The sequence below is a fragment of the Diaphorina citri genome, unplaced genomic scaffold, assembly GCF_000475195.1.
Source record: "Diaphorina citri unplaced genomic scaffold, Diaci psyllid genome assembly version 1.1 scaffold1222, whole genome shotgun sequence".
Lineage (NCBI taxonomy): Eukaryota > Metazoa > Arthropoda > Insecta > Hemiptera > Psyllidae > Diaphorina > Diaphorina citri.
In genome coordinates, this window is record NW_007378651.1 from 12131 (window position 1) to 24050 (window position 11920).

The 11920-nt window shown below is 38.4% G+C and overlaps 2 protein-coding genes and 1 long non-coding RNA gene across 3 annotated transcripts in view; 1 reads left to right on the forward strand and 2 right to left on the reverse strand.

The window, feature by feature from the left end:
• The first annotated feature begins 2218 nt into the window (after positions 1 to 2218).
• Positions 2219 to 2796, forward strand: LOC113469760. The gene is made up of 2 exons (XR_003393084.1): positions 2219 to 2372; positions 2654 to 2796. It is a non-coding gene; the product is annotated as an uncharacterized LOC113469760 (long non-coding RNA).
• Positions 2797 to 3122: 326 nt separating this feature from the next.
• On the reverse strand, positions 3123 to 6440 carry LOC103514776. The gene is made up of 5 exons (XM_026827659.1): positions 6039 to 6440; positions 4726 to 4947; positions 3912 to 4104; positions 3774 to 3790; positions 3123 to 3329 (listed from the first exon to the last, which is right to left on the reverse strand). Exons 2-5 carry the CDS (start codon positions 4831 to 4833, stop codon positions 3123 to 3125), a joined length of 525 nt encoding a protein of 174 aa, XP_026683460.1. The 5' UTR covers positions 4834 to 4947; positions 6039 to 6440.
• A 24-nt stretch (positions 6441 to 6464) lies between these two features.
• LOC103514777 overlaps positions 6465 to 11920 on the reverse strand; it is a gene marked incomplete in the record, with an annotated part of 11006 nt that continues 5550 nt past the window's right edge. Inside the window, 7 exon segments of the mRNA XM_008479679.1 lie at positions 6465 to 6934; positions 7552 to 7708; positions 8114 to 8323; positions 8740 to 8939; positions 10201 to 10472; positions 10775 to 10922; positions 11362 to 11920. Of these exon segments, the coding sequence (XP_008477901.1) occupies positions 6465 to 6934; positions 7552 to 7708; positions 8114 to 8323; positions 8740 to 8939; positions 10201 to 10472; positions 10775 to 10922; positions 11362 to 11920 (2016 nt within the window).

Here is an 11920-nt window from a genome sequence, read left to right on the forward strand (position 1 = left end):
AGTACCTACCTATACTTATTTTATTTATTTTTTATTATTATTATTATTATTTTTAATATCGAAGCAAGGTTTTTATTTACCTATAATATTTGTGAAGTTATTCTGCACCAAAAGACCTTTGTATAGACTGCGGGAGTAAAGGGACTTTTCAGTCTCATTTCGGCAGTATTTGTAGTGTATATTCTGTTCTATTTTTTTATTTATCTATTTTTTTTTTATGTATTATTATTATTTCTCTTCAGATTAAAACCGTCTCTTGAAATTAAAGTTCCTCTCCGTCGTTATCACGCAGACTAAGTTCTACTTGGCGTTGCTGTTCGATACTCAAAGGTTTACAATCTTGCTGTGTATAGACCATGCCATTGGTGAACATCCTCTCTAGCCGAACGCTATCTATGGCGAAAGTTTGTAGTTTTTGCATGTCTAGGAGCTCATCCAGTAGAGTTACTCTCAGGTTGTCTTCCGTCTGACGAGCGCGCTGGGCACATATGAGATGACTGGAAAATATAATAAGTTGCCGAGCTAAATAATATCTAGGTACCTATCTTGTTTGGATTGCGTTCACTGACTGTATTGGCTCTGCCACCTCAACTTACGTTCGTTTTGGATTGCGTTCACTGACTGTATTGGCTCTGCCACCTCAACTTACAAGCATTCGTTAAGAGCTTTCTAGGAGACTATGCAGCGGTCGCTACCTCATCTGAGCATTCTGGATTCTGGGAGATTATGCCCAAACAATCTTCGAGTAGGTACCTATTATAATTGAGGGGCGCGCAGCAAGAAGGGCAAATGCGAGACTATGCAGCGGTCGTTACCTCATCTGAGCATTCTGGATTCTGGGAGATTATGCCCAAACAATCTTCGAGTACCTATGCTAGGAAGTAAAACGGTGGACCCCTTATAATTGAGGGGCGCGCAGCAAGAAGGGCAAATGTAGCAAAATTGCGTTTTCGGGAAATCGCATTTAAAGTTTTTCCTACTAATAGGTACCTACCTACTAATATAAAATAATTGTTTGTTTACAAAAAGGATTTTTTCGTATAACTTCGTGAAAAATCGAGATACCTATCGAGATAAGCAAAATCGCGTTTTCGGGAAATCGCATTTAAAGTTTTTCCTACTAATACCTACTAATATAAAATAATTGTTTGTTTACAAAAAGGATTTTTTCGTGTAACTTCGTGAAAAATCGAGATACCTATCGAGATTTTTTTTCTGTGCTGTGTAGAGAACAAAATTCCGCGTCGAATAAGCCTGTATACGCAAAAAGGGCAAAAGTCGACTTTTCACCTTCTTGCTGCGCGCCCCTCAATTAGGTAGGTATTATCAAGTGGCAAAAATTTTGTATAAATGCCTGAAATTTATTTTAGCTATGCAATGTGCTCAACTTGAAAATCTAATCCTGTCCGGACTGTAAAAAGTTAAACTTACTAATCCGTAGATTTCTTCTTGACTTTAGATTTTTTCATATTTCCAAAGGATCACTTTGTAAAATAAACGAGAATCTTGAAAAATCCTTACAATATTAATTTGTTAATTTCGACCTTCCTCACTGTCTTCCTCCCAGACTTACCTCGTAACCAAGGATGTATTGATTTAATTTCAGACTTTGTTTCCCTTCTAAATGAATCGTAGCAGGTAGCAGCACAAATAATGTCCTATTGAGACGAAAGAAAATATCTCTGACTTTTCATAAAAAGAGAGAACAAAGATTTATTTCAATGTATTTTATTCAATATAAAAAATAACAAAATGGAAAAAGTAATAACGAAACTTAAAGTTAAGTACTTAACAAGCTTACAATATTTTATTCTAAATAATAATGATTAGAAGAAAGGAACTTTAAACCAGAAAATAAAAAGAAAGTTTCTTCACATTAAAAGTTCCTCTAAATCCCCTTCTTTAGATCGAATCCAAAAATTAGCTCAATTTTATCCAAGGTTTTTCTCTTGCCATCAACTTTATTTCAGTTTAGTTCTAATTTAATGCTTCAAAACCTTTCCAAGAAATGGCAAAGTCAACCAAGAGAAAACCGAAGGGTTAGAGGAACAGAAGAGTTACCAACTATCCAAATATGTTAAACATAATAGTATACTATGAGTGTAGTCGGGATGGGGGCTGAAGCTCTTGTCTAGCAGAGGGTAGGACTCCATTGGACCTGGAAATAATGGTAACACTTTAAATATGATCCCAACGTACAAGGGTTAACCTCTCATTAATTAAACATAACAATCAAACTCTATCAGTCTAGGACCCAGAGTCAAAAAAATAAACTTGGTACATTTCAAATTTCTCACAACTCTAAAAGAAAAGCCATGGAAAACAAAGTTTTAAAAACCTCTTAAAAAATAATAATAAGTGTATAAGTGTAGGTATAACTGAAACATAATAGCATAATACCTAGATAATGGGAAAAATAAATCAAAGAAAAATAAAATGCTTCCCCTACCTTCGTAGATTCGAAAAAAAAACTAGCTTCATTAATTAAACATAACAATCAAACTCTATCAGTCTAGGACCCAGAGTCAAAAAAATAAACTTGGTACATTTCAAATTTCTCACAACTCCAAAAGAAAAGCCATGGAAAACAAAGTTTTAAAAACCTCTTAAAAAATAATAAAAGAAAAGAAAAATACTAAGTGTATAAGTGTAGGTATAACTAAAAGCAATATCTAGGAGTTAAACAGCAAAACATCTTCAATGACTTAACATAACAATCAACAAATTTATAAATGAGATACTTAACATAACATAAGAAACAATTAAAGCTAAAAAAGAAAGTAGACAGAAAATAAATCTTAAACATAATGGACCTTTTCTTATTTTACTATCCTACCTTTAAAAAAAGGAGGTACGAAATGTGATACAGATGAACTCAAAAACATTGAGAAATATCCCAACTGGACCTTTTCTTATTTTACTATCCTACCTTTAAAAAAAAGGAGGTACGAAATGTGATACAGATGAACTCAAAAACATTGAGAAATATCCCAACATTGAAGAGAAATCTCTAAACAAATTGAAGAGATCTCGAAGACAATATTTGTACTTTATAAGTGAACCTAAATCAATGGCACTGTTCACTTTACGCGTGGACCTTTTCTTATTTTACTATCCTACCTTTAAAAAAAAGGAGGTACGAAATGTGATACAGATGAACTCAAAAACATTGAGAAATATTCCAACATTGAAGAGAAATCTCTAAACAGATTGAAGAGATCTCGAAGACAATATTTGTACTTTATAAGAGAACCTAAATCAATGGCACTGTTCACTTTACGCAATTCCACACTAGCTACAGCCAGGTGACCGCTAATGTATACCAAGACCTGATGAACAAACATATTGTAACTTTATGTGTACGAAAATACTTACATATGTACTATGTTATCTTCACCTGCTTAACCAAATAATCAAATTACATATAGGTAGTTCTAAATCTGTGTCCACACATAGTCAACGACCGTCGATTAACGAGTTGAATCTATGATGTCGAGGCAATGTGGACGGTTTTAGTCGAAGAAGAAGTTTCAGCTAAAGTTTTAGACCTGGATGATTCAGCTCTAACCACACTAGCTACAGCCAGGTGACCGCTAATGTATACCAAGACCTGATGAACAAACATATTGTAAATTAATGTGTACGAAAATACATACATTGTGCTTGAGATGGATTGAATAAAGGAATAAAAATACAAGAATACCTTAATTAAACTTGAAGAAAGTTAAACTTGAACAAAGTTTAGTCTCTGATGTTGGTCTTGGCTAACTTACCTTTGCCTTGTCCATGCCTTCGCATATATTGACCAATTCTTTCAAAGCGTTCACATCCGCGCTGGACACACCGCTAGTCTTGAGGTCGGCGTGTATTTTATCCACAATATTGTCCTCGTCCACACTGCCTTCAGCCCCCTTCGCACATATTGACCAATTCTTTCAAAGCGTTCACATCCGCGCTGGACACACCGCTAGTCTTGAGGTCGGCGTGTATTTTATCCATAATATTGTCCTCGTCCACACTGCCTTCAGCCCAGGTAGACAAGACGGTGGTGTTCTCCAACATCTCCGCAGATCGTTGACGTCCGTGGTACCAGAGGCGGAAGTGCTGCAAAGAAGGAGTCAAGAAAAAGTTGGCCACTTTCCTTTTTTTTTAAATTTATATTTTACCCACCTCCTTCACCCAATTTAAGTGGGGTCAGGAAAAGCCAGCAGCTTGCGGTTCCTATTTCAAGTTCTCCTTAAAATAATCTCATGGACAAGGAAAAAAAGTCCGCAGATCGTTGACGTCCGTGGTACCAGAGGCGGAAGTGCTGCAGAGAGGGAGTCAAGAAAAAGTTGGCCACTTTCCGTTTTTTTTTTATTTATTTTTTACCCACTTCCTTCACCCAATTTAAGTGGGGTCAGGAAAAGCCAGCAACTTGCGGTTCCTCAGATGGTCACCCATCCGGATACCAACCAGGCGCAAAGTTGCTTAACATCAATGAACCATTGGGGACTGGTTCATTCAACGTGCTATCAACACTGGCTCTTTTAAAAATTCTCTTTCGAGATTTTTGAATAAAATTCACATTTATTTATTTTTACGAGTCCAAAGGGTTTAGACCCCAATCCTTCCAACACTGTGAGATAGTTTATCTCAAGCTATTTCAAGTTCTCCTTGAAATAATCTCATGGACAAGGAAAAAAAGTACCTATTTATTGAAAACAAGGGCTAAGGAACACTTACCTTATTATTAGGATGAGACTCGACCATCTCCTTGGCAAAGTTCAGAGGCACTTTCTCTAGACTCCTCTTGAAACAATTGTTGAGCATGGCTTCTGATGTATTGGACATAGTGGATTGGTTGAGGGCAAGTATACACGCGTAGTATTGTAGTCGAATGTCGGAGGCTTTGTTCAAAACTTTAACCTAATCCTAACCTAGTCACTGCTCATTTGTGCGTTTAACCTAACCCATTTTTATGTTGGCGAATAAGAAAATTAATTTTTTTCATCTTTGTGTTGGTCAACATGGCGATAAGGTAAGATTTCCGTACGGATTTTGTTCCCTCGTACGGTAATGTACGGTAATACACCTGTAAACACTGAAAAGATGGCCGCTGTGCTTGTCAGAGTTGCTCGTTGTTAGAAGTATCGTTGATCGCGGAAATAAGATTTCAAAGTTCGTTTTTTAAGTGCTAATCAATAAAATATGTGACTTTTTACTTTCTGCTATTTTAAGAGAAGATTTGGTGAAAGATATATTGATTGTTGGGATGAGGAACGTTCAAGTGAAGGAGAGATTATTAAGGGAGGTAGGTAAGAACTTAAGTCCCTAAAAAATACCAAACAATAAGTTCACCTTCATAGCAACAAAGCACAATAAGATTGGAAGGTTGCTGGAAAATCCGCCCCGGGCGGGAATCGAACCCGCGGCCTAGCGCTTACAAGGCAGACGCACTACCAACTAAGCTAACTAGGCTGGCCAGTTTTTCACAAATGTGAGTTTTTTGAACCGTGTGTTGAATTTCGAAATTTCGCGGTTAGGTTATGTTTATGTTTACAAGAGTTACAAAAGGAAGTTCTCTGTGCCAGGTCTACCAACCTAAGATATTCAGGAGAGCCAATACATGGGGTGTCCCATCGTGTCCACTGACCCATATACGGATCCCCAGTCTCCCCTACACAAGTACACACACCATTTACGACCCACAAAATCTATATGTAGGTAAGTGTGCTAGATGTAGTTTTGACCGGCGCGAACGACATGTTGTAACACATACTTTTTGCGTTTAACCTAACTATGTAGGTACTTTAAATTATCACACCAAAAACAATTTTAACACGAATAGCTTGAAAATTTCAATTTCTAAGCACACTTTTACAGACAAAATTTACTACCTACGCATAAAAATCACAATAAATACGAACTCAGAATACGCAACACAAAAACAAAATGATTACACCACTCTCAAGTATGTATGACGTAACTATATACACCTACGTAGGTATTTCAGAAGACAGAAATATTGCGTGATTTTCAAAAATTTGAAAATATACCTATTGCACAAACTGAAAAAGATTGTGAATCTTTTTCAGTTCCCCCCATAATCTGGGGGGAACATTGCGCAATATTTCTCTGGCCGTGCCTGGCTCTCCTCCCTTCCTCCCTCAACTCGGTCAACTCGACTCGTCCCGTCAACAACGCGCCATATCATGACAAGTGATAAGAACAGTGAAAAACAATTTATTATCGAATTTATTGAGGTTTATCGTGGTCTCCCGGCTTTGTGGGATGTAAAATGCAGAGACTAGGTATAGTAATCGTGGAAAGAAGGGGGAGCAGTACGACGCGTTAACAGAAGCAGTAACACAATTCACTGTCACTTAACGTCGACATGTTCATGTTCACCTGATGGAATCCTGGTGGGTACTGTTTACTGTTTGCACAATCTGGTTGAACGTCTGAGTGTGACATTGCGCAATTTATGCTTCTCCCTTCGCTTCATCGTTTCCACCTTCTCCTTTGTTCTCACCATCCCCCTTCTCTTGCTCAGTTTTGTTCTCTTCTTCTTTCTCAACATTCTCTTCTTTCTCTGTTGGACTTGGAGTTCTACTATTTCTCGGTTTCGGCTTGAACAGGTTCAAATTCTCAATGCTGTCCACTTTCTTGATGATGTTATCCTTGACTATTTGCTGACACAGGGCTGATTCCAATGCTGCTAGATCAGCCTGGGCCTTGTAATACCTGACGGTATCTATGGTGATGACATCTTCTATATAGTTGTTGACCGTGTGTTCTAGAATGTCCAGGAGTTTGGCTTGGTCCACATTCTTCTCTTCACAGTAGTATAACCAGTTGACAATGGAGTCAGCAAAGAAGGCACGTATACTATGAGTGTAGTCGGGATGGGGGCTGGTGCTCTTGTCTAGCAGAGGGTAGGACTCAATTGGACCTGGAAATAATGGTAACACTTTAAATATGATCCCAACGTACAAGAGTTAACCTCTTTGACAGCCTTACAACGCAACCGGCATATTGGAAACCTTGATAACATTAGTGTTAAAAGAAAACGAGTTGTAAATCACTCAAGCTGAACGTTAAGGGCAAATTTTAACATGAGGTAAGATAAGAGAAGGAGGACAGGATAGGAAAAAGGCCGAGAACGAACAATGGGGGCTGAAGCTCTTGTCTAAAAGAGGGTAATACTCCATTGGACCTGGAAATAATGGTAACACTTTATTAAATAGGTATGATCCCAACGTACAAGAGTTAACCTCTCTGACAGCCTTACACTGGAAACCTTGATAACATTAGTGTTAAAGGAAAACGAGTTGGAAATCTCTCAAGGTGAACGTTAAGGGCTAATTTTAACATGAGGTAAGATAAGAGAAGGAAGACAGGATAGGAAAAAGGCTGAGAATGAACTTTATCTGATTAGGATAAATTTCACCCCGGGCGGGAATCGAACCCGCGGCCTAACGCTTACAAGGCAGGAGCCCTACCTTTCAAGCTTCGTCTTACGTAGGTATACTTATACTAATTAACTAGGCTGGCATTATAAAGACGTACCTTTGGGATACAGAGCGGCGTTGAGTAAGGCAGGGAACACAATGATACGGGATTGTAACTTGTAAGCTACCTTGAGCGCTAGTAGAATATGTTTGAGATTGTCTGGAGGTGATTCCACACTAGCTACAGCCAGGTGACCGCTAATGTATACCAAGACCTGATGAACAAACATATTGTAAATTATTGTGTACGAAAATACTTACATATGTACTGTTATCTTCACCTGCTTAACCAAATAATCAAATTACATATAGGTAGTTCCAAGTTCTAAATCTGTGTCCACACATAGTCAACGGCCGTCGATTAACGAGGTGAATCTATGTTGTCGAGGCAATGTGGACGGTTTTAGTCGACATCGATCGACGGCTGTCGACTCGTGGATGTTAAAAAAGAAGAAGTTTCAGCTAATGTTTTAGACCTGGAGGATTCAGCTCTAAATAAATACATTGTGCTTGAGATGGATTGATTAAAGGAATAAAAATACAAGAATACCTTAGTTAAACTTGAAGAAAGTTAAACTTGAACAAAGTTTAGTCTCTGATATTGGTCTTGGCTAACTTACTTTTGCCTTGTCCATGCCTTCGCACATATTGACCAATTCTTTCAAAGCGTTCACATCCGCGCTGGACACACCGCTAGTCTTGAGGTCGGCGTGTATTTTATCCACAATATTGTCCTCGTCCACACTGCCTTCAGCCCAGGTAGACAAGACGGTAGTGTTTTCCAACATCTCCGCAGATCGTTGACGTCCGTGGTACCAGAGGCGGAAGTGCTGCAAAGAAGGAGTCAAGAAAAAGTTGGCCACTTTCCTTTTTTTTTAAATTTATATTTTACCCACCTCCTTCACCCAATTTAAGTGGGGTCAGGAAAAGCCAGCAACTTGCGGTTCCTCAGATGGTCACCCATCCGGATACCAACCAGGCGCAAAGTTGCTTAACATCAATGAACCATTGGGGACTGGTTCATTCAACGTGCTATCAACACTGGCTCTTTTAAAAATTCTCTTTCGAGATTTTTGAATAAAATTCACATTTATTTATTTTTACGAGTCCAAAGGGTTTAGACCCCAATCCTTCCAACACTGTGAGATAGTTTATCTCAAGCTATTTCAAGTTCTCCTTGAAATAATCTCATGGACAAGGAAAAAAAGTACCTATTTATTGAAAACAAGGGCTGAGGAACACTTACCTTATTATTAGGATGAGACTCGACCATCTCCTTGGCAAAGTTCAGAGGCACTTTCTCTAGACTCCTCTTGAAACAATTGTTGAGCATGGCTTCTGATGTATTGGACATAGTGGATTGGTTGAGGGCAAGTATACACGCGTAGTATTGTAGTCGAATGTCGGAGGCTTTGTTCAGAACTTTCATAGCAGACACGCCATCCTCTGTGGGAAAATCAGACACAGTAATGAAGCTATGTTCGTATTGGTGGACTAAGCCCTGACCTTTCTACCACAGAGACATGGACCACTGCACCAAATAAATTGACTAGTATAAAAAAAGGTTATTCTAAAATAATAATCATAAAAATTACCTACCTTCTGTAGGATGGAAAGCCGTGTTTGTGTCAAAAATGATCAATGTTAAAACAATTACATACAAGGAGTGAAAAACAGACATTATACTAATTATATCTCTGTAAGGATGATTTCGGTAAGAAATCTATAAAACTGACTTTCCTTCCTAATTATTTTTGTTTTACAAACACTACTTGATTGTACAACCACCATCTGATTTTTAAAATTTCTTCATTAATAAAATTTAGAAAGCATTGAGTAATGTTTTGTTTAAAATAAACAAAGGAAAAAGTAAACAAAACTAATGGGTCATCTTTCCCCATGCTTCCTCCTAACACGATTTCACATAAAACAAAATCAATGCATAGGCCATAGGAACATAACGTATATACTCACATGTTGTCGGCATTTTGTTAATAACGCCCTTTTAAATTTCTTTAAAATAATTCTAAATAAAATAACACAGTACGTTACACACACCACCTTATCGTCCAAAAAATTATGTATCTGACCAAAAAATAATTTAAAACAAAACGAAACCGCTTGAAAACTTCAGAAATTACTACGCATAAAAATCACAATAAATATGAACTCGGAAAGCGCAACACAGAAACAATATGATGGTTACACCACTCTCAAAGTATGACGTCACTACATGTTTCAGAAGGAAGAGACCTTGAGAGACAAGGTGGTAACAAATTACTGATGCATGGAATTGCTTCTTGCTCAACCGGTAGTGGTGTTGTACTTTTTAGGTACAATCTGCCGTTTCCAGTAAATTTAACCTTTGAAAGCGAAGAAACCCTGCCGAATCGGTTCGTGTAAAGCTGTAAAGATACACAGGCCTGCTTTCTGGAACATGGCCTGGAACGAAATAATTCGTGATTCCAAATACCTAAACTTACTACGAAGGTCATTTTTTATGGCAGAATTTCAGACCAATTCTATGGCGGGATTTTAGGGTTTTTAGGAGAATCCTAAATGAAATCATGTGAAGTGATCCAGAGCGGACTTCGCCACAGTCGTATCCCATCCTCGTCGCCAACTTAGAAGCTTTGCATCAAGACTAGCTCTTTATTAATTAATCTCTTACACCACAATTATACATCATTCAGAACATAAAACTTACCCAGGAGCAGATAGATGTGCGCTGCCTGTGCATAGTTCCCGTGAGAGGAAGCAGACTCTGCCCACGCTCTGTAGCCACTCGCTATCAACTCGTGAGTCTCCGGCAGTCGCAACTTGGCCAAGCACATCGCTTCCTTGTAAAGCTCATTGCGAAGGAGCAGACTCACAGCTTCCTCGACCTTGTGAATGGCGAGTAAGTAGTTGGTGGCCTTGAGAATGTTGCCGGAGGCGATCAGCTGTTTAGCGTACACCTCACAGCAGTCCCGCCACAGTCTGAAACAAACCATTGGGATTTTGAGAGTTTGAATGATTTTATTTTAAAATTTTGGTTTTAACTTGAAAAAGAGAACCAAATGGTATACATATATATTATTCAGAACTTCAAAAACTCATGACTTATTTTTATTTATACTTTATTCATTTTATTTATAAAATGTTAATATTTATAAATTTGTACTCATCGTTAGAAGATCTGAATTCCCAGTCTTTCGTTAGTAGATCTAAACTCCCATTATATTCTTCCCAGTCTTACTTACTCAAGAAAAGTATGTAATCCCCCGTATATTTTGACTTACTTGAGCGAGGCAGTCTGAGACAGACCGACTATCTCATCAGTGAGCTCCTCTTTCTCAATGGCCATTTTGACGACAATGTTGAAGTCTCCTAGCCACAGTGCAGTGCCCAGAGCTCCTGTAGTGTACTTGTTATTGATATGCTGTGTCACTGCAATAGGTAATCAAGGTGTGATTTTATTATTTATTTAGAGTTCGGAGAAAATGAAAGTAGAGGAGCACTCTGATTATTATAGTGACTTTAGATAGCTCATAAGTTTCATAATGTACAACATTTTCAACAATATTCTCACAATCTTCTTCTTTTTCTTCGTCTTTTCCCTTGTACAGACGGGGTCGGCGTTTTTCGTCAGCCTCTCAATCAACTCCAACTAGGGTGATTACTTTAGGCTGACATTTGGTTTTGGCTACAAATTTTACGAGTGGATGCCCTGCACACACAACCTTTGCTATTTCTTTAGCAAGGGAAATTCAGGCTGTTATACTTCCTGTTTAAATTCCCCCAGCCAGACTAAGCTGATCTAGTCCCTGATTAACGTCCCCCATCCAGTCTCACAATAAAAAAAAAAAATAATAAAATATATCCTTACGTTCAGTCTGCACAAGATTCTCCATGTCCTTTCGAGTACCAAAGAAGTTCAGATAGAGGGCGCTGTTATCAACCTCCTTCTCAACATCATCAAGATCTTCAGTCTTGTCCTTAGTGTCAGTTATTACTTGTCCATTGGTCTCATGGATGACACCATTTGTCAAAGGCACGTCCGGTTTGTCCCCTGTTGCTATGGTTACAGCGTCCTTTTCTTGTTTCATTTCTGTAGCAACGGCGTCCTTTTCTTGTTTCGTTTCTATAGCAACGGCGTCCTTTTGTTTCGTTTCCATGACAACAGCGTCCTTTTCTTCTTTCGTTTCCATGACAACAGCGTCTTTTCCCTCCTGTTTCGTTGCCATGACGACAGCGTTCCCGCTCTCTTCTCCTGTTACCATAGTAACAGCGTCCTCAACCACTTTCTCTTGATTCTTGACTATAGTGATAGGGTTGGTAGGATTGGTAGCGGTCACAAACCGGTTTACCAGGACATGGAGATGAGATCCGATTTGGAACTGGTTCCCCGTGATGGGAAACACGGACTTGGCCTTGCGTGTGTGATT

Coding starts and splice junctions, on each gene's coding strand:
- LOC103514776 (XM_026827659.1), bottom strand. CDS start 4,833: ATGTCCAATACATCAGAAGCCATGCTCAACAATTGTTTCAAGAGGAGT. Junction 4,105..4,725: donor AGTCTCATCCTAATAATAAG/GTAAGTGTTCCT, acceptor CCTTCTTTGCAG/CACTTCCGCCTCTGGTACCA.